Source organism: Tribolium castaneum, chromosome 7 (genome assembly GCF_031307605.1).
Source record: "Tribolium castaneum strain GA2 chromosome 7, icTriCast1.1, whole genome shotgun sequence".
Classification (NCBI taxonomy): Eukaryota; Metazoa; Arthropoda; class Insecta; order Coleoptera; family Tenebrionidae; genus Tribolium; species Tribolium castaneum.
This window is the reverse complement of record NC_087400.1, coordinates 17,419,290-17,447,012: the sequence shown is the minus strand read 5'-3', so window position 1 is coordinate 17,447,012 and position 27,723 is coordinate 17,419,290. Positions and strand designations below refer to the sequence as shown.

General features: G+C 34.0%; 2 protein-coding genes and 1 long non-coding RNA gene across 12 annotated transcripts; 2 read left to right on the top strand and 1 right to left on the bottom strand.

Annotated features, from left to right (window-relative positions):
• Positions 1-1,450: 1,450 nt before the first annotated feature.
• Positions 1,451-8,670, bottom strand: LOC103313022 (uncharacterized). 2 transcript variants are annotated; one of them, XM_015984313.2, is made up of 8 exons: positions 7,704-8,669; positions 7,406-7,650; positions 7,220-7,358; positions 7,027-7,167; positions 3,187-3,410; positions 2,907-3,133; positions 1,899-2,282; positions 1,451-1,848 (listed from the first exon to the last, which is right to left on the bottom strand). In XM_015984313.2, the coding sequence occupies exons 1-8, from the start codon at positions 7,948-7,950 to the stop codon at positions 1,554-1,556; spliced, it is 1,902 nt and encodes a 633-aa protein (XP_015839799.1). In that variant the 5' UTR covers positions 7,951-8,669; the 3' UTR covers positions 1,451-1,553. The 2 variants fall into 2 exon arrangements, 1 of the variants encoding a protein (XP_015839799.1); XR_010334781.1 differs by lacking the exon at positions 7,220-7,358 and having other exon boundaries at positions 7,704-8,670.
• Positions 8,671-8,790: 120 nt separating this feature from the next.
• LOC103313021 (uncharacterized) lies at positions 8,791-19,631 on the top strand. 9 transcript variants are annotated; one of them, XM_064357766.1, is made up of 11 exons: positions 8,791-9,038; positions 9,093-9,215; positions 9,588-9,651; positions 9,969-10,038; positions 10,094-10,346; positions 12,120-12,419; positions 12,478-12,795; positions 12,848-13,093; positions 16,709-16,768; positions 18,700-18,774; positions 19,258-19,631. In XM_064357766.1, the coding sequence occupies exons 4-11, from the start codon at positions 10,036-10,038 to the stop codon at positions 19,287-19,289; spliced, it is 1,287 nt and encodes a 428-aa protein (XP_064213836.1). In that variant the 5' UTR covers positions 8,791-9,038; positions 9,093-9,215; positions 9,588-9,651; positions 9,969-10,035; the 3' UTR covers positions 19,290-19,631. The 9 variants fall into 9 exon arrangements, with proteins under 9 accessions (XP_064213836.1, XP_064213837.1, XP_015839773.1 ...); XM_064357767.1 differs by lacking the exon at positions 9,093-9,215; XM_015984287.2 differs by lacking the exon at positions 9,969-10,038.
• A 58-nt stretch (positions 19,632-19,689) lies between these two features.
• On the top strand, positions 19,690-21,251 carry LOC107398831 (uncharacterized). The gene is made up of 4 exons (XR_010334782.1): positions 19,690-19,740; positions 19,790-20,125; positions 20,176-21,005; positions 21,064-21,251. It is a non-coding gene; the product is annotated as an uncharacterized LOC107398831 (long non-coding RNA).
• The last annotated feature ends 6,472 nt before the right edge of the window (positions 21,252-27,723 follow it).

Here is a 27,723-nt window from a genome sequence, read left to right as displayed (position 1 = left end):
TTATTTATTATTTTCACTGTTCCTACTTTCTTTTGTACAAACGAGTCGGTCAGTGTTTAATAATTAGTTTATATTCATAACAACAATTTCGTTGTTGTTTTAAACTGTTCATATTGTCCGTTCATATCATAACAAAAATAGTTCGTTATTCTTGTTTTTGTACCCATAGGCGGGTACACATTTCTGCATGTTATTTGTTCGAAATTATTTTTAAGTAAACTTGCGAAGCTTTTATTGAAAAATTACAAATAAAGCTCTGTTACCTGTTAAAATTAACACACATATTTCTGATGCACCAGGTATATTTTTATGAAAACTGGTATTTGAGCAGTCGGTAAAAAATAAAAAAAACACGTGTTTCAGGATTTTTTAGAAATTCCATTCCCAAAAGGGTTGAATATCAAAATCCGTCATTTTTTAACTGATATCAATAAAATTGGTAATTGGGCAAGCGGTGAAAAATAAAGAAACAAGTATTTTATTATTTTTATAAATTCCACCCCCAAAAAGAGTTAAACATAAAAAAAATCATCATTTTTGAAGCTATATTCATAAAAAATGGTGTTCGATCCTTTCATTAAAAATAAAAAAAAACGTGTTTTTGAATTTTGGAAGTTCCACCCCCAAGAGGGTTGAGTATAAAAATCTGTAATTTTTGAAGTTATAACCAAGTAAATTGGTATTTGGGCATTCGTCTAAAAATAAAAACGCGTGTTTCAGGTTTGTTGAAAATTCCAATCCAAGGGAATTAAACAAAAAATCCTTCATTGTTAAAGTTATACATATAAAAAATTCTTTATTGTTGAAGTTATACATAACAATTAATATCTTAGACATTTGCTTAAAAAGAAAAAAGCGTATATTTTAGCATTTTTAGAAATTCCACTCCCAAAGGAGTTAAACGCAAAAGTTCTTCATTCTTGAAGTTATATATCCAAAAGAATTGGCTATTTAACTTAAACTTCTTGCTGCATTTTCTTGGCGTGGAATTTAACTAAAACAAAGTTTAAAAACCCGACACACCAAACGATTATTTGAAACACTACTCGTGAATTTAAACTGTTTATATTTTCACCTGAGGATGACCACTTTGTGGTTAAAACGTGTAGTGTTTCAAATAAACGTTTGGTCTGTCGGGATTTTAAAGTTTGTTTTAGTTGATATGGACTTAAAGTTAAAAAGAAAGACATATTTTTCAAGATTTTTAAAAATTACATCCATCAGAAGGTTAAACAGGGAATGAGTTTGTTTGCAATTATAAAAAAGCAAAATTTGCTCGGGTTCGCATTAGGTCACGGTTTTAAAGTTCTTAATAAAACTATGTGTTTCTACTTTTTGTTCTACTAAGCTTTGTATTTTTTTTATTTGTTTCAAAATGGTTGTGGACATGCGTGCGAAGCCGTGGGCAACTGCTAGTATTAAATAAGGAGGTAAAGTAAAAATATGTAGGTACCAGTATACCAAGTTTAGTCAAAATAGTGCCAATCTTGGGATTATTTAAAATGTAAAGTTAAAACTTACTCTGTATAATTACATTAATTAACAACACTGTTCTAGGGATCTATTTGGTTAAGTATATGTCTACTAAAATCGTAAGTTATAATTTTTGGTGCTATAAAACCTCCATATCCTTTTCGTCCTTTGTGAAAGAGACCGATACCTGACAATGGAGTTGGAGTAGTACTGTTAACAGCCTGAGCGTCGAAGAATGGTATTGTCGTTTGACCGGCGTCTTTGCGATAGTCTGTATTTGCAAATTCAATATACATATTTTCTGAAAAATCCGTAAAATCCAAATTTGTGCGAACAGGAACGTCCGATGGGTTTAAATTCACTTTTAGCCTGAATCTACAAATTAAAAAAATTACGAAAAACCGAGATTCAATCGATAATTTTACTTGTGCCTAATATTGAAATATGGTGCGCTTTCAAAAATACCCCAATCTGAATCTGAATTTTTTTCTAATTTTCCAGTGTTGAAATCGAATGCAGTTGTCAGAACTTGTAAGTTTAAACTACCAAAAGTTCTTTTGAATCTAACCCCTGTTACAACTGATCCAGCTTTGGCTATAACTTTAGTTAACTCTATAGTTCGTTCTTCCCAAGAAATTGTATGGTAATCTTGTCCTTTATAAATGTCTCTATCAGTGATTTTATAATCTTCGGGGGGAACCCACTGAACAGTTGTTGGATTAATATTCCCTTTTTCAAGAAGTTTACCTTCTTGAACTTGCAAATGAACAATCCGATTGTGCTTAATGAACCTTAAGCCGGTGACAACTCTAAAATACAGTTTGTTTTAAGTAAAAAGTGTGCGACAGATATATGCGAGGTAGATACTGTTTCGGTTGGAAGAAAGTACATCTCTTCAGAGTTTTTATTTTTTATGATTTAATTTCAATTCTTCACTTTCAAAAAGACATTATCAATCGTCATAAAATTCCTAAATCGACTAAAATAACAATTTTTGTTTAAAAACGGCAAAAAAAATGACAAACAACAAAAAATATTATAAAAAATTCGTTTTATAACACCTTGAAGCACTCATTCTTTTAAAAAACTTGTGGCTTACGCCATTCGTTTTTGAAACTTGATTTTGTGCTTCAAGACTGGTCTTACAAAACTTCTTTTTTAAAATATACTATTTTAGTTTTATTACAAACCATATTAATTTTATCATTATTGGCATAGTATATTCCTATTAGCATTGAACTTCCCTTAACGGACATCTCTCCATAACGGACAATAAATGTTCCTCATCGGTGTCCGTTGTTGAGAGGTTTTACAGTAGCTGTTTTGAGCAGTAAATGTTTTAAATGAAACCTTTTACCAATACGTAAAAGGTTTGTATCAACGTGCAATATGATAACTTAAATCCTGTTTTTAGATATTTTGCAAAATTTTACCTGTTGTCACTTATGTTGGACATACTAATACGTAAATTAATATATCTGTCAGAATAGGATCCCTGTCCTTCGTCGCACAAACAGAAACAATAAGAACATTTGAAAATTAACGATTCACTGTAAGTTGCAAGATTTATCTTTGGACGAGTGCATTGTTGGTTTGTTCCAAAAAATGTTCCGTTTCCTAGTTCAATGTGGTGATATCTTCTGTTATCTCTAGGGACGTTCTTAAGAAAGACAGTTGTGGTAGGAACTTAATTAAAGGATATGTTATACTTACAGCAAGACACACGTCCATTGATGAATCAATATATGTACAACTAATGATCCTTGAACAAGGACTTTCTTTAAAACACCATGGTTCATCAATATCATCATCACAATTTTGAATTGCTGTCATTTTAAAAGAGTCACACTCGTTCACGCATTGTTTTTTTGGGTCCAAATTTTTTTTGTTTATTATGTAGCCATGAAGAAAATTTGTGATTTCCAAGTAAGTTTTGCCTAAAATTCTTGTCTAAATTGTAGGTATTTAATGGTATTTTAAATATAAATGTGCTTAAGCACAATTGTTCTTGGTCGAGGATGTAAATCCAAGGATTGCCGAGGCTTCCTAAGCATTTAAAGCCACAAAAAATGCTAACCGACCAAAATACGATTCAACAGAAATTATAGCCACAAATTTTTGAAAAAAATCTTTTGTTTAAGATATTATACAAAAAAATGTTGCTAAACTTTAGGATGTTATAGCGACCATTGAAACAGAAGATTTTCATATGTAAACACCTATAGCCGAAATTTAGCCGTTTTGTCTCTGCAGCCATCTTTGTGGAAAAATGTGCTTTACCTTGTTCACATTAAAACTAGAGAAATTTATTTAACTAATTTGCGGTAAAAATACTAAATCTACAAAGTACCACCACTCATACAATAGTTGAAATTATTGCTTACGCACTAATTTTAATACACAAAGCATTGGTTTTTTTTTCATAGCTTCGCTTTGCGCATTGAAATATTAAAATTTCTAAACGTCAAAATAGCTATTAATATTTCATTTGCAGTTTAAATATTGAAATTGTAGAAAAAACGTTATTTGTACTACATACGCAAAGTTTTTGTTTTGTGAGGTTTAGAATGTTAGTTTATAAAACTCAGGGTGTTCGTTTTTTGAGCTTCACTATGGGGATCTCAGTTATTATAAGAGATACAAGTCAATTTTATTTTTTGAATCATTGAAATAAGACTGAAATTTAAATTGATGCCGATCAAAATAGAAGAAAAAAGCATTTTTGCGAAGTGTGCTTTAGAACAAACACCAACAATTTTGTTTTCTATCAGAAAATTATTCACTATAAAAATACGCAGCTTTGCCCTAATTTAACCGACCACGTATCAATAACTAAGATCCCCATGATGGAGCTAGAAAAACGGACAAACTGTACAGGGTGCCGCATTTTAGATGTCCAATCCAAATACGGGATCTCCGAAATTAAGAGGTTTAGAGAAAAACGAGTAACACATTTTCGGGTCCGTTTTTTGAGAAAATAATTTTGGTCAAAACCGTATCTCGCTATCGTCTTTTGTTTTCGACTTATAAACAGAAGTTGACATTTTAGCGAAATATTAAAAAAATCATATCTTCCTTAATACAAAAGATACACATTTGAAACAAACACACTATACAGGCACTTTTTTTAGAGAATCTAATAATGTTATCAGCGATTTTTTTCAACCATTCGTTTAACTGTAATAACATAAAGTTTTATTTTTTTAAATAGGAATCATAGTTGGCTATGACATTTTCGAAAAGCTTATTTTTTTCTGATTTGATATGTCTATTTATGTTATACATTAATTTTAAATATTTAATAAAAAACGAAACATTTCGCTTTTTCTTTATAGTAGGCCATGAAAAAATTTTGAATTTTTAATTAAAATTATAAAAATTATATTACCCAACAAGTATTTATAATTTAATGATTTTTTAAACCCTAATTAAGTCAAAAACGCATAGTAATTTTTTTTGCACGACCGAGCTCAATTTGATTGTCTACTAGGCCTGTTTCCAAGACAGTATGTGGTGTTTACTAGTTGCTACGTCGAAAGGCGTCAGTAAGTAAATCAAGCGTCGGTAAGTTATTTTGTCGACGCCTTGGACGTAGCAACCAGTAAACATAACCTGTTGTCTTGACACTTATTTTGACATTATTTAATAATTAATAATGTCTTTGTTTTAAATGTATATCTTTTATAATGAGGAAGAAATGAATTTTTTAAGATTTCACTAAAATGTCAACTTTTGGTTATAAGTTGAAAACAAAAAACGATAGCGAAATGCAGTTTTGACCAAAATTATTCTCTCAATAAATGGACCCGAGAATGCGTCACTCGTTTTTTCTCTAAACCTCTTAGTTTTGGAGATCGCCTATTCAGACACCCAAAATGCAGCACCCTGTATAGAAAAATAATTATTTCGTGTTATTTCATAATGCGGTTTGAATGAAAAAAAATAAATAGAAGTTCGAATGCCACTCGACAACCTACTGGAAACAATACAGCGTGTTAGGGAATGGTTTAGCAAATAGGTTAATGCCAGGACCGGGTTTCGAATCTCCCATACAGATGAATATGTTGCCAGAATTTTGAAAAATTTTCAAAACGCCTATGCGACACCATCTCCATTTTGTTTAATGAAAAAATTAACTGCTAATAAACTTGCATAAGCCACACAGTGGTTCTCAACAGGTGAAAAAATGATATAAGGGTTTTTAACTCGTCAGATCATGACAAATTCATATACGAAATATTGCTAAGCCATTTCCTAACACCATGTACAGTATGTAGGTATGAATGTTAAACAAAAATGACCCTAAACTCAAAATATAGGTCGTTCAAAAATGGTCTTTCATCAAATTGTTTATGGAACTTGATATGCCGCTATCACTATCAAATTACTTTCTGGCGGTGTTAGTAACAATCACTAGAGGACAATATAAGCACTTGTTCTTTAAAAATTTGCGAGAGTACGATTTAAGCACCCATACGACTACAATACAGGGTGATTAAAATAAGATAATGAGCCTGACGATCTGGCGAAGCAACCAAAAAAACAAATTTCATTTACGTCTTGAGCTAATTTTAATTACGATTTGTATTTGTAATCCAAGTTATCATATGTTGCTGACAGTGTTTGACAAGCTTTGACATCAATACTGGTCATTATTGTCACATTATATTCTGCATAGCTGTTGCTGCAAAGAATTTGTTTGCCCAACGTTTCCCACATAGACAACACATCCTAGTGGCATGATGTTTACACGTCCTGAGAGGGAACTTAGAAGAAATTAGCCTCTTGGCAAAAGAAGAAAACACACTGCTTAGACTTTTGGAAAATAAAGTTCGTCTAATAGCTTACATAATATAGAACCAACAAGCATCAGCCAGATTTCAGTTTGTCTATTCTGAGGGAAAATAAATTTGATCCCTATCATGTGCCGCTAGTACTAGATCTTAAGAAAACTGAATTTGAAAGCAGATTAGGGTTTTGTCTCTTTATTAAAACCCAAATGCAAGTTAACAACAACTTTGTTCAGAAAATTTTATTCAGTGATGACACTCAATTTTCTAACAAAGATGTACAAATGTGATTACTCGAAAAAATCCACTGTGGATAATTGAAACCCATTTCCAAGGAATCGTTTTTCTCTACCATTCCGCGAGAATGAATGACACTAATGATCGTTCCCTGCGCTGATGTCAGAGTGACATAAGATGGTATCATGGATTCAACTTGCAAATCCTAAATTAAATTGGAACAAAGGCGCAAATAAAATATGTTTTTTTGGTTGCATCGGCAGATCGTCAGGCTCTTATTTTATCTGAATCAGCCTGTATAGGCTACTTTCCCTTAACCCTACTTTTCGTTATTCAGTCTCAAATTCAAATTTTAGAACGTACAATATGACACACGTAGCTTGAGCCGTAAGATGCGCAGATGAAGAAGCGAAACACGGGGATATTTACTGGCTGTGTAGGACAAGGATAGATTGGGGCTTAAGGGTTGTTAGACCACTGCACATCAACATTTCGGTGCTCAAGCTAGGTTTGTCTAGCTACGTACCTCTAATATGCTTGTCGGGGTTACATCTCCATAATTCTCTGGATATATTTTCAACATTATTCTTTATTAGCATTCTTATTATATTGTTGATGTCTCTGATAAATTCAGCTCGACTTTGATGAATCTTATTAGCAACATCAACTATAAAAATGTTACATTAATATTTTATTGCAATTTACTCACCTTCAATTACATTTTTCATAGAGGTTTATGATATTGTAAGCTGTCTGGTGTAGAACAAATGCTTTGCCATGTGTTAGTAGAACAATATTAACAAAATTGTAAAATATCTGTTGTGGAGATTGTAGTATATTACAGAAATCCTTATTGAACTGTTTAATGTTGTGAAGTAAATTATAGTATTTTTTAAATAACTTACCTTCAATCTTTTCAGAAACGGTTCCAAAAAATCTATACTTGTTATTTGTTTGTATATTCTTCGCTTCAAATACATAACTGATGAGTTTGCATTTGGTGAAATTATTCTGTAGGCATTATCCAAAAAAATTGATTTTGGAAATTGTTTATAATGTCTGACAAAATTTTCCATTTCACTAAAATGAGTGTCTATGGTTTTTATGTCGACGATAGGTAAATCCCTTGCAATGACATTCGCAGTCAGTTCTTAAATGTGAAAACTTCAAATTCTATTATCTTCATCTATTTGAAAAACATACCATCTCCATAAAGTGATCGGTTCAGCCCTCTAATCTTATTGTTAATAACGTCTAGTGTTGTGAAAACATGTTCTTCTTTGTCATCATGTGTTATATAATTACTATCGTTGATAATTCTAAATAGATTAGTTAGGTTCTTTGTTATTTCAACGAATTCGTAAATTAGTAGAGAAGGATTGTTTCGTACAGTACATTTTATGGGTGGTAAGATGAATACATAAATTGAGAACACATATAAAAATTGCATTATGAAATGCAATTTTCACACTGCAGAATTACGAATTTACGGGTATCTTTTGGATACCTAACTGATAAATATGTTTATCTCTATCACTAGCAAACAGACAGAAAAAAAGTATAGTAGTTTAAACTGACTGAGCGATGAGGTCGTAAACAGGGTGTAGTTTTTCACTTTTTAAGCGGAAAAGGGCCATTCACAGAAAAGCGTTGGCAATCATATTTGTTTCTTCAAATAGATGCTGCTCTTCAGGGGAGCCGTACCATATGAAAATAAATTCGTTAAAAATACTATACAAGCTGACTCAAAACTGACGAATTTCGAGTTCACAGCTTTGTAAATAATCACTTCAGTAGTCCAGATATACCTACAATCTCTCCATAAATGAATGTAGAATCGTAGTAGGTATTAGAAGTTTGCCGCTTCTTTCAAGAAGGAACGAACAATGTTAGTATATGAAAAATTTGGTCCTACTGGTGGTCTGAGTAGATAAAAATTGGTACTTTTCAGAAATTTCGTAGAAATAAAATAATTAAATGCGGAAAATTCTAAGTCCAAAACCACCTGAGATCCTACATTCTTTTATAAACAGTCCGTTGAAAAAAATAAAGGTTTGACGCTTTCCCACAAAGATACACTGGTTTGAACATCACTCTTTAAATTGCGTTTTCTTCAAATGCTTAACTTGCTTGTAGACCTGTTTATAGAAAAGTCATTAATTTAATTCGCAATTAAAAGCGTTAACTGATTAGCTGATCACGTGACCAAATTGAAGTGATTTAATTGATCTAGTCGCGTTGTTAACTTTTAGCCATGAACTAAATTTGATGGACTAAAAGTTTCAATGTTTATTGTTGTTTATGGTGCAGATAGTTGTTGAGAATAATAATGTAAAATATTTTCTCAAAAATTATTAGTTTTATTTTGGTGTAAAAAAAACAAAATTTCGTAAATTGCCGTTTCATTTTCAACAAAAATTACAAAAATTCAAGTAGATATTAAGATAACAGTTAGTTATCAGATACGACAATCAGGTCAATAAATCACTTAAAGTAAAGAATAAATCCACGATTTTGTTACCTTCTACAATTGTTGAGGTAAATATGTAGATATATATTAAAATTAGAACCAATTTATTTTGACTTTGTTAGTTTTTCAAATAAAGGTAGATTTAAAGATTGAAAACGACAAATGGAAAATGCATTGATAAGAAAAAGATGCCAGTGAATGGGTCCGATTATTATTAAGGGAATGTGATAAAATTCGAGCAAGATGTAAACAAGTCTCTTTCTTTTTAAATTCTCTTTGTAAAACCACGTCTATTTCGAAGTGACAAAATTAATTTTATAGAAAAATAAAGTTCAGCCCTAATCTACAACAAATAACGATTATTGTGTTTTGGCTAAGTCTTTGTATGTCTAACTACTTGGACTTAGGCTGGCCAAGTCAAGATACAATACGATGTAATTCTTTTTTAAACGTTTGTTACTTGTTTTCTAATTTAAAAACATAATGATTTTTTTCCTTCACCAAACAGTCAAGTGCCATTAGTGATTTTACAATGTGAGAAAGCATGTTCTTTTGGCTAATGAGAATAACAAAAACGGTACTTATTTGGTACTACACTAAGTAGTATTTCTCTGTAGATTCCTTGTCGCCAACTTTTGAAATAAGAAAGTACTAACTAACCCAGAAGCGGAAAATTAAAAGGTAAAAGAATTTCCACATACTCTGTTGTTCGCAGGCTGTATAAATTGGTAACCCGAATATTTTTGGTTTAACCGTGACAAGTAAAATACCAGGCGTAAATGGTTCATTATACATTTAAATAGATGTACAATTAATTTCAAAAAACTAAAAAATAATTCTATACAAATTATATAGAACAGCTAATTTTATTGGTTTCCCGGAGAAGTGGGCAAAGTTATAATTAAAAAATTATTGTGAATTTGGCGATTTTCTTGATGCCAATCCATTCCTCGCATCATTTTACCTAACTTAGAATCAAAATAGTTTTACTTTTTTAGAATGGTTTTGTCGTAATAGAGAAAATGAAAAAAATAAAAAAAATGTTTCGGTAGATACCAGTCGCCTATGGTATTATATTTAACTTTTTCTACAATCGTTATGAAAATCATATTGCTCTTTTTAGGTGAAGATGAAGTGTTCTTTAGTGCTTATCTTGTTAGTAATTACTTTATCAAATGGTCAAGTTGTTACATTAAAAAACATGACACACGTATACTGCGTTAATGGAAACCCAGACTCACCAAGTTATGTTTTTCCTTTCGAAAGAAAAAAGAAATCACAAAATGGTGTAATTTTGAATACATGGAAAAGAGAATGGATGAAGAAAAATGCTACTACTTTACCTTTAGGATCGCTTACTGACAGGAGATGGGAAGGTTTGTTTCAATAGCTGTTTATAGTACAGTGTGGAATTTTTAATTGGAATAAAATTCATAACTTCGATATAGTAGGTAAACGAGTTTTGTTAAAAAAAAATGTTTTTCTTTGCACATTGTTTTTGTTTAAGTGCTCTTGGGTATGTATAATTCATCTTTTGTGAAAGGCCATATTGCGAGCAATACAATGCACTATTTGTTTAATGAATATATAAAGCCTACGTAGTTAAAATACAAAACAATTTTATAAATTGGATACTTTTTAATGCAAAAAATGTTCAAAATGGGCACAGTTCTTTTCGTGCCAAGTCGCATAGCGATAATAACATGAAAGATGCATTCCTACATACATTTTGGGTGTGATGCTTAATTTCAACTTAATACAGGATGTTTCACATTCCAGATCTTGATAGGCCACATGATAAACGTTTCTGAAATATAACAATTCATGAGCATTAATGAGACGGTGATTAGTGTGACAACTATGGTCATGGGTTTCCAAAAATAAAATAACTAAATGTGTATTTTTGTATTTCTGTGAGCGTGTATTAGGCTCAGGTCTCGTAAACTTGTGTGAAGCACCCTGTATATTATAGATCGTTTCGTCTAAACTAAACATTAGAAATATTGAAAGTTTTGATAATGATATTTATGTGAAAACTGGTACTCAGCCATAACCCGTTAGGTTTTGTTCAAAGAAAATATTTTCAACATGGCGGTAATTCTGGTTAAACCGGAAGCCGGTAACAACTTTTTTATTTTAAATGGAAATGTATTTTTTACGTTTTTGTATTACTCGTGTTATTTCATCATTGTTCCCTATACATAAATTTTACCACTTTTAAAATATTTAGTTTTTTTTTAATTTTTGGATTTGCACCTTTCAAATAAAAAATCGGTAATTCTAACATTTTTGGAGTTCTCAAAAGCGTACTTGGACAATCAGTAGAAAAAGCTACATCTCACTCCAAAATTTTATGGTAAAGTTTGAACAATTTTTATTTCACCAGATGGAAGAGACTTTAATTAATCAACAATCTGTGTTAGCATTCCCTATACCTATCTGCGATAAATTTCAAGTTATATGTTTTTTTTGACGTTGCCGAAAATTCCTTACTATCCAGAGCCATTTTTGCAAAATTATGTTCATAATTCTGCTTTAAAACAAAATAAATTTATTGAATTTAGATATGGAAAAGTTTTATTTTTCATAGTTTACTCACGTTTCCATGGCAACATATCCGAAAAGAGCTATGGCTAATGATAATGAATATCTCAAGCCAAAATGTTTTCGTATAGCTTGAAAACTATTAGACATAAGTACCTATAAGGAATGATAATTTATATCAATGCAGAATTAAGTTATCTACCATTCAGTGAATTATAAATTGTGACATTTATTTTTTGGTACACGCTCCCTAAAATGGTTACTTTAGGAACTGCTTTGTCTCTGCAAAATGTCATTTTAAAGGACAACTGCTTAAAGTCGTCATAGCAACACTTTGCAGACTCTAATTCATTTTACGAATTAGAGTTTATTATTTGACAAAATAATTAATATTTCAAAAAATCAATCGTTGCTCTGACTATCTATCGACTGTTGTTTTAGTGAGATAGTACCAAAAAAGTTTGTATGCAACACTTCCGTAAATTAGTTTTAGAGGACTCATCTCGTTAAGCACTCGGCTCCTTCATCGCCTCGTCTAATTCGTCTAAAACTATATTTTGCGGACTTGTTACATAAGTATTTATTATTACCATATTTTGTTTTAGATCTCCCGTTTCCTAATGCTAGTGTTTTAAAATACACTTCAGCATTTGACTCCTCCTTTTCCTTTTCGGTGTTTTCAAACACAAAATGGGTAATTCGTTTAGTAATGAGTAACGATTCATCTCCAATGGATTATGAGGGAGTGGGAGAGTTAAATAGATGGACTCACTACAGTATTGTCTCAAGTGAAACTTCGACTTACATTTACAAAAACAATAAAATGGAATCTTTAGAGCAAGAGTTTAAGGCTACATATTTTATTCTTAAAAGTTCACGGGAAATCGTTTGGAGACCTCACATTTGTTGGTTTTCTAAAAGATAACTTTGTTATAGTTTTTTTTACAGTAAACACGTTTTCAGATGAGTTTTTGTGGTCAAATTTTACAAGCCCAGAACCATTTACTCTAGAAATTAACCCAAAGAAAAAAACGTGTATACTGTTGTATACATCACTGGGTGCAGATTCTTTTTTAGAAGTTAGTGTCAACAATGAAAACAACTTTAGAATTATCCAGAATAAGCTAGAAGAAAATGGTGTGCAGTTATGGCAAACTCACAAAATTGATGTAGATCCAATAAAAAGAGTTAAGTTATCGTTTACTAAAAAAACATTTAATCAAAATATCGATGGTTTCTGGGCGATAGATATCAAATTATGTGGAAGTTACACAGAATTTTGTAAAATTTAAAATGATTCAAATATACCATTGGTTAATTTTATAATTTTTAGTTGATCTTAAGGCAACAACAAACACCATATGTTATGAATTAAATAACAATTTTGACAAAAGTGTCCCTGGTTTAGACTTCATAAGAAAAAACCCTGGAGTTCTTGTTATTGGAGCCAATTACAAAAACAATATTTATTGTTCAGATGTCCTTGGAAGGCATTTTCTTAAATGCGAAAAGCATAAAATTTGTGTGAGCAATCATTGTGGTTGTTCTTGGGGTTTTGAGGGAGAAAATTGCAGTAACGGTAAGTAGCCAAGTTGTAACATTATGCGTCTCTGAATCTGTAACTTTTTACTACCACCTATTCGCGAAATTTTTGTCGTAAACGAGATGGAGCTTTCCAGCACATAGTACGAAACACTATTCTAATCAAGCGGAAAAGTACCATTCAGAGAAATGCGTTTGCAACTAATATTCTCTTTACATAGCTGGAGCTCTGCAGTGAAGTCATACCATCATATGAAAATTAAGTGTTTTGCTCCATGGTCCTTAACGCACATATAAAGTTGTGATTTAAGTGTGCTGGTGGGGTAGTGGGCATTTAATCTCGTCTAAAACAGTGATTTTAAAACATTTCACTCAACAAATTTTGTAAAATATTTAATTTTGGTTTTTACAGTAAATTTCTTTCTCTATTTTACACTTGTTGATAGAAACTCTCTAAATTAGCCATTTTTTTATTATACATGTAATGCAAAATTTAAAATTGTTTACTCTCCGACAGGGCCGTTCCTAGCGGGTGAGCAGGGTGTGCGGCCAAAACCCCCCAAAAAAAATATATCACGTCTACACTGTTTAAATTCTTTTTATCAAAATAAAAAAATCCTTGGTAAATTGTACGGAGTGGTTACAGGAGATCTTACCCAACCTTACGCAACTTACCTCTGTACCAAGTTGCACCGTTTAAAAGTTAGAGGGCGCCAAAGTTCAAAAATTATTTTTATTTTTATTAGTAATTTCTAAATGAAATAATCGATTCTGATGAAATTTGGTACAAGTAATTTGTCATCAAAACCACATGTTTTGGTGTTATTTCTTTTATTTTTTTGTTATTGTAAGGTACTTACTTATCAATTATTGAACACATTTTAGAACATATTTTTGTTATACGGTATCTGAATTTTGTAATATTTATTTTATTCGAAAGACCTGTTATTTCTGAACACTTTTTGTATCTTATCAAATTTTTATATCAATCTTCGTTATAGAAAAACAATTATATAAAAGAGTCAACATTTCGGTCGTTCGAAGATTATTATTATTGGTTTTAAAAATGCATTTAATCTTTTATTTAATTATTTAATAATTACTTTAACTTATTACAATTGTAAGTGATGATTTTTCCATAACGACAGTGTAGATTTTAATTAGTTGTGTTGGGTAGAAATCGAACGATTTTTTGAAATTTACAATTTAATAGAAAATGTCTATTTTGGTTTAAATTAAATTAAATTAACTTAAATTAAAGCCGAAATTTAAAAAAAACATTCAAAACCCAATAAATAATAAATGGGCGAACTTCTGAAATTTTGACACGTCGACTTAAATTATTTTTTTATTCCAAACCGAGGCCGATACAAAAATTTGATAAGTTACAAAAATTGTTCAAAAGGATGGACCTTTCAAATAAAAAAAGAATTACGCTACTTAGCTGACGTATAATGAAAATATGTCTTAAAATGAGTTAATTTTATTATTGGTGAGTATTTCACAAAAAAGAAAAAACAAAAGCAACAGTATGGAAACTTATGGTTTTGATGGTAAGTTACTTTTAACAAAATTTCATTAAAATCTATTATTCCATTAAAAAATTATTAAAGAAAATCAAAAATAATTTTTGAAATTTGGGCCCCCCTAACTTAAAACGGTGCAACTTGGTATAGAGGCAAGTTGGGCTGAATCGCTCTATTTTGAGCTAAAGAAGTTCTGATTTCCTGTTGTCCCCATCTTTTCGTTACATCCTGTATACAGGCTGTTCCGTTTTTATTGTTACAAATTTAAACAGGTAATACAACATTCAATTTTAGAACAAAAGTTTCCTACAAACATGTATCGAAAAATACTTCGTAAAGGAGATACACTTTTTCGTAAGGGTGCTTCTTTTAGTAGGTTTTCCTCAATATTTCAAAAACCATTACTGATAGAATTACTGATAAAATTACAAAACAGTTGATAACCTTCATAGGGCTAATCGAATTCGAAGATCAAATGTATAAACCTTTAATCAGGGGCGTCCCAAACTGGTGGTGCGAAGGGTAAAAAAAATACCCAAACTATTTTGGTTTAATTTTTTTGTCACTTTCAGACACAAAATCGTAAATTCCATAGTTTTTTACACAAAAATGGTCTCTTGTGTTATTTCGATACAACTCACCGTTTTTGAGTAAAATTAGTTTAAACGTTATATTACAGACCATAAACAGCATGAGAATCAAGGATGAACAGAGGCTTTCGCGACCAGAACCTGTCGTGAAGATACCCCTTACAAGAACGGGCGAAACGTCGACATTTTCTTACAAATTCATGCGGTCTAACCCCAAAAGACCTAGATTTCAGTTTGGTTCTGGTTGTCCTTCCTAATTTTCATGCTATTTGTGGTCTGTAACATAAATTTTAAATCAATTTTACTAAAAAACGGCGAGTTGTATCGGAACAACACAAGAGACCATTTTTATGTAGAAAACTATGAAATTTAAGATTTAGTTGTTGAAATTGCCAAGAAACGAAAGCCACAAAAGTTGGGGTATTTTTTACTTGAATAGAACTTTACGCTTGCAAAGAATTGTGTTTCCTACTTATAACATGGACGTTTTGAAGAGCTCCACCTTGATTACATTTTTCGTTGTAGAAGATTCAATTAATTCTAATCTGTTTAAAAATATTAAGAACCTAAGGGTAGTTAAGCGATAAGGGGATAAAACCTAAAATGTAATTAATGTTGGTTTTGTCGTCTCGCGATCCTAATCCATCTATTTTTGCTTGAAAGTACTGGCTATTTTGCCCAAAAACTCCATTACAAGTATTGTAATCTTACATACAGCAATAACTCGTTATATCCCTTACTAGTTGATTAAAATCGTTTAAATTGTAATCTTTTTTTTGGTAACATTTAAGCCTTCTTCTAAATTAAAAAAAAATAATTTAAAACACGTTTTGTTCCAACAAAAAAAATTGAATAACACTCATGCGAAAACGCTTAAAGTACTCGGGTGTCTATGCAACTCGCTGAAACTCGTTGCATACCCGACACCCCTCGAACTTTAATCTTGTGTTTTGTGTTCACATTTTAATCAAAATAACTTGAGTTAGAGAGCAAATACAAAGAAACAGTTTTATGACATTTTTTATGACATTAAGTACAATGTGTTTATAAATGATTCTCATCTAGTCGTCTGTGAATTACTAAGTCTCCAATTCGAAAATAGTCTTCAATAATAAAAGTGTCTTCTTGCACAATATAACAATTTAATTGCATTTTAACGAAATTTTTAAAAGAAATGAATTAAATTTCACAATTGACAGATTTGACATTTATTGACAGATAATTCAATTCAATCAAAATGATTGAGTAAGCTGATGAGTACCTAATCAAAAATCGGAATAATTAATAAAGCTTTTAATTTAAGGTACGGACTTCCGATATAAGCGGAAAAGCCGCCATTTTAAAAACATTTTCAATGAGAAGAACCAAATAGGTTTTGGCTTGGCAATTTTCAGATAACCATCAAATATTGTTAGAATATTGCGAGTCCAATATTTCTAATGTGGGATTTAAACGGAATAGCCTGTATTTTCACTCATAATAATCAAAAGTTATTGAAACTTTCTAGTTTTGAAATTAAAGCTTTGTATGTTTTAGAATGTGCAACTGGAAGGAGCGGCTTGTCTTGCACGGAACGAAGTATTTCAGCACCACATGGTAAGTTAAAATCAGAAAAACTAAAAAACTGGAACCCCACTCCCCCACAAAGGTTCCAGTTTTCCAGCGCTCGTACTGATCGATTTTCTGCGCACGCAAAGTACATTTTCCAAGCGGCATGATAACTAGAAGTTTATTCTTCGCAAAACAAATCGAAACCAAGTTATAAAAATTCTGCTCCCATTTTTACTAAAACTGACAAAATTTAGTTTGTTAACCTAAACTTTTGGCGCTTTTCTAAAACGCTGCTTGCAAAAACTATAATCATAAACAAAAAGATTTTTCAAAAATACAAAAATCGAATAAGGCGGTCGTAAGAAAAACCAAAGACAGCATGTATAACGCACAAAGTTGCCGGTTTCTCACTCGAGGCCGCTTTTTAAATGCAAAACTCAGTATTAAACCATATACCTGCGAAACTTTTTGACTATTAATGACAAATGTCATATAATTTAAATGAAAAGTTCAAAAGTTACGCTCTATGTTTTCTATAGTTATTTGTGTATTCAGAGCGCAAAGTAGTAGATTGTATCCTTCGTCGCGCGTCAAGATTCTCTCAATCGACAATGTACATTTGCGCTCGCAACACACACAAGACTTTTTCTTAATCGTAAGTATTAAAACTATACCATAATATTCAGGACAAAACTAATAATAATTTTTTAAAATCAGAAATTATTTATTTTATGTTTACTCGTTGTTACTAATTACATAAATCACTGGAGATTTGATTTCAACACAAAAAGGGCAAGCGAGCGTTTTTTCTACTTTGACGTTTTAAAGCGACAAAGTGATAGTTTTCAGAAAACGCTAATTTTGCGTTGCTAACTCGAAGCGCAAATATTTATTTTGGACAGCGATTGTAGAATTTTTTCAACAACTCTTATCACAGTAGATACCTACTTTAGCAAAAGCATGATCTCACAGCACAATTTTCAGTAAAAGTAAAGTATTAGCTGTTTCGAAACTATGAAAATACCACCGTCATATTTTACCAAATTATTTTTTTTTAATAAGAGACATAAAATTGTAAAATAGTTTTTAATGATTAGGTGTCTCATTGAAAGTATAAATTACATTAGCTATTATTTTTTTGAAGAGCATAAAAAATTTATAACAATTAATTTTGAGAAAAAATGCGACGTTGGCGCTTTTTTAGTTTTGCAACAGCTAATATTTACGTAAAAACATGGTTTGGGCACCAGTTGATATTGTTGTTTGTCACGCTGGATGTGCAGAAAGGCGGGATTGAAGACAAATCTCGGTTGTTGATGTCGTCACTTTCAATAATCATGACATCATGAGACATGACGCTGCCGGGATTGGAGTTGATATCGGTGCCGGGAGTTTAGACATAGCCACTGTTGACCACCAGGGCACTTAATTCGCGATGAGTTAAGCCTACCTTATGTGGTCGGCGGGGCGAAGGCGAGATTCACGAATTAGGCCTAAATTGACAACTTACCCAATTCCCGATTCGTCTCGTCAAGGGAGGAGATAGACCGTCCGTCAGGAAGCTCCTCTGGGAAACGACACGGTCTTCCACCACGACCTGACCCGAATGGTCTTTTGATAATAATAGGGCACTAGATAATCACTAGGACTAATAATAAGGAAAATGTCCGTACAACAAGGATCACTAGAATCGAGTCCTACGAGGTGATCACACTAAAAGTCATGTATAAATGTCTATTTTGCGACATCATCCCTATCGGTACCCCAATGGGGTGGAGGGGATGTCACCAACCACTAGGGACTAATCCGTGAATTGGTTACACAAAATTCCCGCGAATTACTATTACTGTTACTAAATTATTGATAACTATGTACAAAACAGCCACATCACAAATTATTTTTGTCATACGGTATATATGGGCTCTCTATGATGACCACTGGTTTTTATTGTAACTTAAATTTTTGTTTTGTTGTAGGTACACCGGCATCTGCAGGATCTAGAGCAGATACATCAGTAGCGATATTTCTTCTGTTTCTCTCTATTAATTTGAGTAAATAAATCATTTTTTTCCTATATTACAATGTTACGTAATTGAACACATTTGGACTTTAAATATGTGAGTTTTTTGTAACGTCAGCCGAGTGCACTGTTACACTCGGTGGAAAAAATGGCTTGGTTCTAACGTCACGATTAAGGTGGAAACGAAGTAAGTAGAGCAACGGTTTGTGCTAAACTAATTTTATTTTACAATTAAACCTAATGTTGAAATGAATGTGGATTTTGGTCAGCTACTCAGCACTTTGACAGTCGTTGCTTCGAACGTCAACGACTGCAAAGTCTAATTAATTGCTTCTTTTGTCCATAATGTTTCCACATCGGAATTTGGAACGGAAATTTGTAATCCCGCCAGAAGCCGTTGACCACAACTTGCAATTGGTAATATCGCTGACCAGGATATTGCCAAATGTGTTCAGTTTAAAGTTTAAAAAAAATTGGAATGATTTTAATGTTTAATTATGATTAAACATTCTAGTGGGACTCGGGCGAAGAATAAATAGCCTGTAGTTCGATCATCTCCGTCCTGTGTTGTTGGGTTGTTCCTTGAGGGTTCCTTGAGTTTGATTCGGAATTGCTCTAACCTTTTGTTGATGTGTTGCTCGGTCTCGTTGAACGTGGCGAGTGAAGAAATCATAAACTTCGTCTGGTGACTCGCTGACCTTATTAAGTCCTGTTGATTGTTTTCTAAATTTTCTATGTCTTGATACACTTCGTCGTTTACCCCAAAAACGGATGTTAGGAGTTGTCCTAGTAACCCTCATTTCTGTCGCCCTGGAACAGGATTTTCTAATCCATTTTGGATCCATATGATGTCCTTGTTGAGTTCTTTCAAATGATGCTGAAGAGAGAGAGAGAGAGAGAAAGAGAGAGAGAGAGAGAGAGAGTGACAGAGAGAGAGAGAGAGAGAGAGAGTGACACTGTGCTGCGGCTGACAGGAATTTTGTCTCGTTGCATAAATGTGTGAATCGAACAGTGACATTTTCGACTGTATTAACGTCGTTTTCTAGTTTCTTGCAACTGTATTGAAGTTCCATCCTAAAGATTCCTCTTTCTACTCGAACGTGACCAAGGTGCTCTACGTACAATCCTGGGGATAGGGCTTTTATTACATAGCCGGCCATGTTTCCTTTTGGAAAAAAGCTTAGAAGTAGCCAAATTGTAATATAGATATTTTTATTTGGGGCGTTAATTACACTGTCAATAATAATTCAAATCACAAGTCAGGAAGTTCTTTCGTCAGGCCGTTCCAGCGGATAGACCAACCAGCTCAGACTTCATTCTGTAATGAAGTAAAAAGGGTTGTTAAGTATTTATGTCAACAACTACAAGAATTAACATTAATGGTAAATTAACATTAACTTGAGAATAACTCTTAGGAACCATGTATAACCAGATCTCTCACACTGAACTGTACAAATCGTGCAATGGTCAGCCCGCTAAACCCCACTTGGTTAGCCTCCACGCCGACCTGATCTTGCAGCTCCTTCAATACTCAATCGTGCAATAGGGTGGAATCCACCATCCCTTGATTAGTATTGGATAACCTCTACCAGATTGTGCAATAGGTCAACTTTACAGTCTCCCTAATCCTGGTCTTCGGATGGCAGTCACTACTCTGACTCCATCCGGGACACACCTCATAACATTACAACCAGATCGTGCAATAGATTGGAATCCACCAATCTGACCCTGGCCTAATGATAACTCAACTCTACCAGATTGTGCAATAGGGGTTGGACGATGATGTATGATATATGGTGTCACAACTCCCTTTAATTCCCCATATAAAAATGTCAACTGAACGCAATGCTAGCAACATGGCAAGGTCGGGAACTTTTTTGAACATTGTTCAGCAGATGGAGCTGTTCTACAAATTTTTGACTATTTTTCAAATTTACGTCATAATGACACATCATATTAAATTCTGTGGTCTAAGGCTGTTTACGGTGTTTACGACTATCTACGAACCTGTGCCAAGAATTATATTAGTTAATGAATCACAAGTATGGTCTTTAAAGGGAAATTGATTTATTTAGCAGTAAAATGGTTTCACTACAATAATCTCTAGAGTAGAGACATCAGCTATCATAAACATAAATAAATTCATATCGGAGGCCCTAAAACAACTGTGAACGCATTATAAGGTGATTGATGTCTGTACAAACGGTAGTTGCACTTGAGTTTTCGCATGTGTTAGAATACAGCAACGCCAAAAACAACAAGGTAATTATATCGCTTAACACCATAGACAAAATGATTTTGAACTATGTACTATTTGCAGTTGTGTAGAAAAAGCAACAATCCATCGAGTAATCTTTGTAATCAAACCCATTTGGATGTAGGAACCAGCCTTGTTTCAATGATTTTAACTGAAATTCCGCATACCATAAGAAATGACAGTAATTAATAAAGTTATTAATATTTTTAATCAAAACTACAGATGAGAAGTATAATACACAATTAGTAAAATCAGTCTTTTAATTAATTACAGTTGGGTGTGAGTCTCTTAGGTATGTAAGTGTGTGAACTTGTCTTTGGGAGCCACTTTTTGCAAAAATTTTACATACACAAGTACCACTGAAAACACAAACCATCACAAAATATCAGTTTGATGTGCCCTTCACTCAGTTAAAGACCGGTAATAGTATCACTATCTTCCCTTTTTCAGTAAATTGAATCTTATCTGCCAAAATGCTACTGTCACTGAAATCAAATTTGAAGCATTTTTGAAGTTCAAAATGTGATCGGTAATAAGGATACCTTTAAATCAAATTCAAAAAGCGCTATCTAATGGCCATTGTATGAAATGGTTCCCGACCTCGTCAGTTCGTTCCAGTTTAAAACAAATGAAGGGAGTTGGAGCACCATACCTTCTAACACCACCGGTTGGACGTAACCATCCCTAATCCTGGTTTATGACAACACATGATCGGAGTTCATGATACATGGCATATTACACATTTTAGTTTTACTACATTACAAATATTGACTACAAATACTCTGTGAGAACTACACTCACCAAATTTACGCCTTCGTTCTGCTTTGTCAGGATTGAAGTTCGTATTATTTGTTTATTATAATTTTTATATTCGGAAATAAAATTAACTAGACGCCCTCTGGTGATGACTTTTGAACTATGTCGAAAACAGTAAAGAAATTTTCGTAATGCCACATTTAACTGACATTTAATGAATTGTTCAACAATTTTGCGTGTATAGTGTTAATTACTTACAATAGAAAGAATTACTTTAAAAGTACGTGGTGGTAAATACTAGCGTTGACTTTGGTTCTGTAGTTTTTCGTGGTATAAAGTGTTTATTGTTGGAACTTGAAAGTGGATAAAAAGTGAAAAATATTTAAATTTTGATTACAAAGTGTTATCAAACAGTTGTCTAATTAAAGATTATAAGTAATGGATCACAGCGAACACAAAGTTTGGCTCAAGAAACCAATAAATTAGTGAAGTGTTATGAATTGTAGGTTAGAATTTTCCACTGAAAAAATCATGAAATGCTGCGGTAAATCTACAAAACTACAATAAAGATTAACAACTGCTGATACATTTAAACGTAAATTATGCCAAAAGGTAGGCTTTTCAATGTCTTTGTAATAATTTTCCAATAAAGAAAGTGAACCAAACAGTCATTCGTTATTCGTGTTTTCCTCGTCATCTCTCATTTGTCAACATAAGTTTCTTGCATCAAAGATGCAATAATCATTCCGCATAGGCAATGTAATAATTGTGAAGCCCCAAAATTCGTACAACGCTCAAAACATCCGAATAAACATTTTCCCGCCATTTATGGTTACTGTTTTCGACCTAGCTCAGTGGCGCCCCCAACGCTAATTTTACTTCCGAATAGTTACGCACAAACTAATGTGATTCACAAACACAAACACATCATTGGTTAATAAATTTAGTACATGAAATCATGAATCTTAATTTACCAAATTATTTTTATTACAAAATAATGACCAATTAATTGGATACTCTCATCTTCGTCTTTGTTTTTCTCTCTGGCACTTGTCTGTTAACTGTTGCAAGACTGGCTTGAACTTGAACTTTTTGTGGTTGGTTTGATTCTGTTTCTAACGGAAGGGGTATTAACTGATGGATGCTTCGTTTGATAGGGCGGTTATCTGCTTTTGTGATCGTCACGACTCGCACATTGCCGTCAGGGTCCGGTTGTGTTTGAATGATTTTCGCCAAGGGCCATTTTTTCGGATTTATTTCCTTTTCCTTAATGATGACAATGTCGCCAATGGTTGGATTGCCACTTATATCGCTAATGTAATCTGTTGAGATATTCAGATGACCACGATTGCCAAAAATCTTTTTTCATCTTTTGCACTAGTTTCCACCTTGAAGTTAAATTTGTTGTCAAGTCGAAAGCTGATGAATCTTCAGAACCCAACATTTCTCTTCCTATGAGAAAATGTCCTGGGGTTAAGACATCAAGGTCATGAATGTCGTTGGTCAATGCACAGAGTGGTCGGGAATTTAAACAAGCTTCTATCTGACATAAAAGCGTGGTCATTTCTTCGAAGGTCAGGGTTGATTCACCGATGGTTCTCTTCAAGTGAAATTACATTGATTTCACACCGGCTTCCCATAATCCTCCAAAATGAGGGGCTGCGGGAGGAATAAAATGCCATTTTATCCCTTTGGAAACAAGTTTGTTGTGCAAGTTTTGGTCCTAAGTGATATTCAAAATTTCATTTTGTAGAATGTTTTTGTTTGCTCCTACAAAATTTGTGCCATTGGCACTGTATAAGTCTGTACAGTGACCACGTCTGGCGATGAAACGTCTGAATGCTGCCAAAAAGGCCTCGGTTGTCATGTCACTCACAGTTTCCAAGTGAATTGCTTTAGTTGCAAGACAAACGAAGACTGCGATGTATCCTTTGTACGATTTATGCCCTCGTCCCTTGGTGGTTCGGAGAGCAATTGGTCCAGCATAATCCACTCCGGTGTGGGTGAACGGTGGTGAGGGGCTGACTCCTGGAACTGGTAATTCTCCCATTAGCTGCTTCTTGTCTGCGCCTTGTAACCAACACAAGTCGGACATCTGTGGATTTCGGCCCTAACTGTCTTTTTGCCATTTATGATCCAATATTTTTGACGTGTGACTGATAAGGTGAGTTGAGTGCCGCCATGGAGCGACTGTTTGTGAGCATCTCTGACGATTAAAGTCGCGAGATGACTTCCGCTGGGTAAGATGATGGGGTGTTTCTTGTCATAGGACAGATGAGAATTTCTGAGTCTGCCTCCTACGCGTAGGATTCCATGTTTGTCCAAAAATGGATTCAGATTGATTATTTTGCTGTCGTGGAGTTTCTTGCCTTCCCTGACCTCGGCTATTTCCTTGGTCAGTGTGTCCCGCTGCGTCATCGTTAGTATTTTCATTGCAGTGTAATCCAACCCTTCGGCCTTGAGAGCTTCCGTGTTTACATTGGATTTCCGACATTTTCCAATGAATCTGTGGCAGTAGGACAATACCCGAATCATCCGCGTATAGGACGAAAATCGGTCAATTGTTTCGCAGTTTTTTGGCTTAACAACTGTATGTAGGCACTTAATTTGTTCTGTTTCCGTGGTCGGAATTTCTTCGAGCTTTGAGGGCCATTTTTGATTCCTTTATTTTGGAGGGGAGTGTTCCTCTGGAGATGAGGTTTGCAGGGTTGTCTGCGGTGTTGACGTGTTGCCAATGTTGTGCGGGTAGACGTTTGTTGATTTCACTAACTCTGTTAGCGACAAATGTTTTCCATTTTTCGGGATCTCCCTTGATCCACGCGAGAGTGATCATTAAATCTGACCAAGCAAATTCATATACCTTGTCAAGATTCAAGGCTTTTTTTCTTTATCCATTAATTGTGCCAGTAGGAGTGCTGCACAAAGTTCTAGACGTGGTAATGACGTTTTGGCTCTTGCAGGCGCAACCTTAGATTTGGCCACTAGTAACGTAGTGCTGACGACGTTGGTTTCGGAAATGGTTCGAACGTTAATTACAGCGCCGTATGCTTTTTCTGATGCGTCGCAAAACTCGTGGAGTTCAATTGTCTTGGTTGTTTTGGATGTATATTGAATCCATCGGGAAAATTGTATGTCTTCAACACTCTTTAATTCTTCATAGAAGGTTACCCTTCTTCAATGGATCGTGCCCCTGACATAAGATCATCAACGTAGAAATCTTGCATCGCAATTGAGGATGCCAAGGGAAAGTTGATTTTCTCGTCTTGGGCCAATTTTTGTAACACTTTGATTGCTAGATACGGTGCAGATGCTGTACCGTAAGTAACTGTAGTTAAGGCGTATTCTTCGATTGGTTCGTTTGGATTAAACCTAAAGAAGATGCGGTGATACTTTTGATCTTCTTCATCTAATCAAATTTGGCGGTACATTTTTTAACTTTAACTTTAACAACAGGTTGATGAGGAACGTAGTAATGTCCCTCTTCTTCGTGACTTTGAGACACTCGTTTCATGTGTCCGAGGTCAGCATATTCTTTCATGAATGAATTGTATTGATCACGTAAGTTTCCGTTAGATGATTTGTTTAATTTCGTTTTTTCTAATTGAAAAAACCGTGACATTGCTCTTGACTTGAACTCACCCAGCACAGGCTGTCCTTGTTTGAATGGTATCTTCACTGTGTAAGTGCCATTTGCGTTTCTTGAGACCGTTTTTTCAAACTGGTTTTCACACTCTTGATTTTCTTGAGATAACGGTAGCGAGTTATCTGGTGTAACTTCTTCGATATCCCAAAATTTTGTCAATTGCTGGTCTTCCTCATACCGACTTATCATGCTGATGATCTTTGGGGATTCCTGATATGATTGTCTGATGCTTCCCGATAAAATCCAACCAATCTTTGTTTCTTGGCTCAGAAGATTGTTCTCGGATTTTTGGAGACCCGGTTGAAGAATGTATCCCACTTCTTCGGCTCCCAAAACGCGTCGATGGGCCCTGGTTGGTAAAACGTCGGATCAGCGAGCATTTGATTTTGCCAGGCGGTGGGAATTTTGATGTCAATTTTTCGAGCTGGTAGGGTATGAGTTATTCTTGGCAACACCAAGAAGTTCACCCTCATCGAAAATCGCTAGGAAATCTTGGAAATATCACGCAGCTAACTTGGGTTTTGGACGTTTTTGAAGTGCCTTCTCCTAGTCCGGACACTTCAGCTGCGATTTTTTGGCGTGGAAGACCCAAAAGTTGTGCGGCATGCTCGGTCACAAATGCGGCTTGCGACCCTGAATCAATGAGTACCCGCAAGTACTCTATTTGACGGTCGATGTTTTTGTACGAATTAGTGCTGTTGCTAGTAGAACCATACGATCTTGTCGTCCTAAATTGTTAACAACAGGTGTTGAGTTTGTTTTATTTTCATAGTTCCGTGATGACTTTGCAGGTTTGGACGGTGACATATTTATTTGTTTGTCTTTATGCAATAGCGTGTGATGTTGCTGATTGCACGTGCGACATCGTAGCTGACATAAACATTTTTCATTGAAGTCGTGACTCAGACAATTAAAGCACAATTTTTTCTCTCTAACTGTCTGATATCTGTCTGTTGGTGTCATCTTCAAGACTTTTTCACACTTGAAGATTGGGTGTGGCTGGTGGCACAATGCGCAGGAGGAGTCATGTTTGGTGTGTCCTGACACATTTTGAAATTTTTCATTTTTCTTGAAGTTAGCTGATGTTTCGAGTGACTGAAATCTTCGCTCAAGGAATGTCATCACTGAAGATAGAGACTGTACTTCAAAGGGACTCGATTGTGTTTGCTCGTACAACTTGTTTGTCTGATTTTCGGCTGATGATTCTGCTGATGATCGGTGCCCATGGTTCGGTGTCGATGCCTAGGTTATTAATTGCCTTAATTGAGACGTTGTGACGACTCATGATGAATTTGGGGTACCTCTAAAATTTGATCTACCAATTTTGTTATCATCAATCGGCTATTCTGGTATCTTTTTGTTAACAAGTCTCAAACTGCTTAGTAATTACCGGTGGTTATCTGGAGATGCTGGATTAGCCTGGCGGCTTCATCTTTCACGTGTGTCCGTGAATTCCGTGAAAGTCCGTGAATTCCGATATAGAAGTATTTTCATGAATTACTTTACAAAAAAAGTCGTGAAAAGTCGTCCAATTTTCATACCCTCCCTTGAATATTGGTAACTGAATTTGTGGAAGTTTGATGTTAGGTTTAGACATCACTGGAGAGACCTCTTGAATTTTTTCTTCTAATTGAAAAATTATGCTTTTGAATTTCACTTCTGCCTCCCAGACGACGTTATTTGTGAAGTAACTCTTCGTGTAGGTCTTGAATCGGATCCCACAGCGCCGTTATTTTCTTGAGCAGGTACTCATACCTACTTTTTGGTTGTCTTTTATCGATCTCAGCAAGTGCTTGCTCAATTGCCTGATTTAAGTTGCTGAGCTTCATATTTTGTTTCCGCAGGCGTACGGCTTGTTCGGATTCCTCTTTATATTTCGGAATTACTTCTGGCTTTTTTGCTTTTGTGCATTCGCTAAGGTATTTTATGACTCCATCATATTTTTTCTTGATTTGAGTAAAGTAGTCTGCCGTAAAATACATGTGTGTTACCTTTAACGATTGTAATTGTTGATGATTTTTTTCCGCTTTTTTTCATTAACTCCTTTAAAGAATTTTAATGCTCGATTACGTGGTCCTTAGTTTTTCTGGACGGCGAATATTTCTTCATGTTTGTTTCAAGGATTTGGATGATATTGAGCCCGATTTCCTCTTGATACTGGGCGAGTTTGTTCGCTTCTTCGATAGCAGCTATGTTGATACGCGTCGATCGTCACTTTTAACACTTGTACCACTCACTTTTCACTAGGATCGGTAAAAAGGACTCTGTCAGCTGAGAGCAGCCTCACTCTCTAAATCCTGGCTTAGAAACTGACAAGAGTAGGG